The sequence below is a fragment of the Solanum pennellii genome, chromosome 7 (assembly GCF_001406875.1).
Source record: "Solanum pennellii chromosome 7, SPENNV200".
NCBI lineage: Eukaryota > Viridiplantae > Streptophyta > Magnoliopsida > Solanales > Solanaceae > Solanum > Solanum pennellii.
In genome coordinates, this window is record NC_028643.1 from 42,363,722 (window position 1) to 42,365,960 (window position 2,239).

Here is a 2,239-nt window from a genome sequence, read left to right on the forward strand (position 1 = left end):
TTATGGCATTGCATACTCATCTTTGAAAAGAATCACATAGTTCTTATAATTTTTTGTATGATAGTAAGCCAAGCTAAGTATTTCGTTTAAGACCAACAATAAAACTAAGTGTCTGACATGTTGTGTGTAGATTCAAGTCGTGACATATATGAGGCATTGCCTTTGCCAAAACTGTGGATATATGGGGTAAAAATAAATATTGCGTCAAAAGATATGAATGTGGAGCATATTATTATAAAATATGAAATGACAAATGTGAACCTAGATATGGATAAGCGGAAGGTCGGTATAGTTATGTTTGTCCCCCTCTATTTGTTTTTATTTATTGGGCAAATATATAAGGGAATGGAGGAAAACAAAAGGTAATAGTGACTAGTCTCAAAATCATGATCATGAATACAGCTGAATCAAACAATTTGTAAAGTAATGGTAATGCATGTTCCAAGCCCCATACCGCACCACCGCCAATACTCTACCAAATCTTACTTTACAGCAATTTTTATTTTATTTTATTTTCAGAGTTAGTTTAACATAAATAAGATAGCTCTCGAAAATACACCCTCCACCACAATATGTTGTATTCACATGTTTTCAGTTTATATATATTCCTGTATACTGAACTTACTTTTGTTCAACAATTCTTTATAATACGCCCAATTTCATACTTAATAATAATATTAATCTTATGTAAAAGTGTATAGTAAGATTTTGTTGGTAGAATGTATAAAAATAATGCTAAATAGAGTATGTTACTAATGTTTTTATTAGTAATGCTTGTAATATTTGTGCTTGCACTAGTTGTACATAGATATTTTTGTGCATTGTTTACTTTGGTGTATTAAAAATAACATGCATGGTATAAAATGTAATACACATTCTAATAAACAATAGAGTGTATATATAGATTGGAAAAGAGTATCAAACAAGGTGTTAGTGATACACAAAGATAATACATGCATTATTTTTTCTAATACACTCTATCGAAGGATTTGTGTGCATAAATAATTTATACACACTTTTACATTGTTACACATCACATGTGAATTAGAGGATTTCTCATAGTTGGTGTTAGAACATTTTTATGATAAAGAAATTATAATTTGATTAACAAAGTGACTTCGCTCTCTAGTAATATACCCTTCCCTAAATTCGTACAAGAGTAATACAAAATTATAAGAAAATTACCTACGAAGCAAAATGAGTCAAGTATCATCAAAGTGCTCAAATCTTCATTGAATACCTTCAAATTTCATAACTTCAAGATGACACCCCACCGAATCTCAGTGGTCAGTACATTATCAAAAATTCAACAAATAGAAAAATTCATTTGTAAATTTTCAAGCTTTTAAAAAATTATGTATATGTATGTATAGAGAGGGATGCTCATTCCAATTTTCACTTTCATTGTTGCAAACGCAAGTTCAAATAGTAAGTTTATTTTAACTTCAATCCATTATAATAATTTATTTTTTTTAAATAAAGGAGGAGAAATGCTAGAAGCTTCCATGTTTAAAATGGGATATGCTTAATCCCAACCAAGCAAATGATATTATGTCTCAAACGAGTAGTGGAGGGACACTTTTTGTCGAAAACGTTTGCCTATAAAACGAGGGAGTGACTACATATATACATACACGAATACAAGTGAAAGAAGAATCCAATACATAATAACTCAACTCTTTCACAAATTAAGTTGAAAAAAGAAAAGAAAAGAAAAGGTGAGTAGTACAAGTTTAATCATTAAAAAACATCGATCATGACAATTGATTCTTTTCATGTGTTGATAAACAATTAGTTTGTTTCAGATAATGAGTTTGGATGCTGTGGACTACAAAGGGTTCCCTGCTGATAAATCTAAAACTGGTGGTTGGGTACCTGCTACTCTTATCTTAGGTTTGTATTAGCTTCGTAAAGCTAATTAAATTAAGTAGGTTTCACCATCTCAATGTATATATATTTTGTTGTTGTTGTAACTTGCAGGGATTGAAATAGTTGAAAGGCTTTCAACGATGGGAATAGCAGTAAATCTGGTGACATACTTAGGTGGTACCATGCATTTGGCTAGTTCAAATTCAGCCAATATTGTAACAGATTTCATGGGCACCTCCTTTCTCCTCTGCCTGCTTGGAGGCTTTCTTGCTGACTCTTTTCTCGGCAGATACAAAACTATTGCACTATTTGCTCTTATACAGACACTGGTAATAATTTATATTCAAACAATTTTATATATATATATATA

The 2,239-nt window shown here is 30.7% G+C and overlaps 1 protein-coding gene across 2 annotated transcripts in view; it reads left to right on the plus strand.

The window, feature by feature from the left end:
- The first annotated feature begins 1,558 nt into the window (after positions 1–1,558).
- Positions 1,559–2,239, plus strand: part of LOC107026579 (protein NRT1/ PTR FAMILY 6.2-like) — a 3,147-nt gene continuing 2,466 nt past the window's right edge. The window contains exons 1-3 of one of the 2 annotated variants that reach the window (XM_015227598.2): positions 1,559–1,718; positions 1,806–1,893; positions 1,981–2,198. In XM_015227598.2, coding sequence (XP_015083084.1) covers positions 1,809–1,893; positions 1,981–2,198 — 303 coding nt within the window. In that variant the 5' untranslated portion in view covers positions 1,559–1,718; positions 1,806–1,808. Of the gene's footprint in view, positions 1,719–1,795; positions 1,894–1,980; positions 2,199–2,239 lie in introns of both variants that reach the window. The other variant, XM_015227599.2, reaches the window with a different exon arrangement.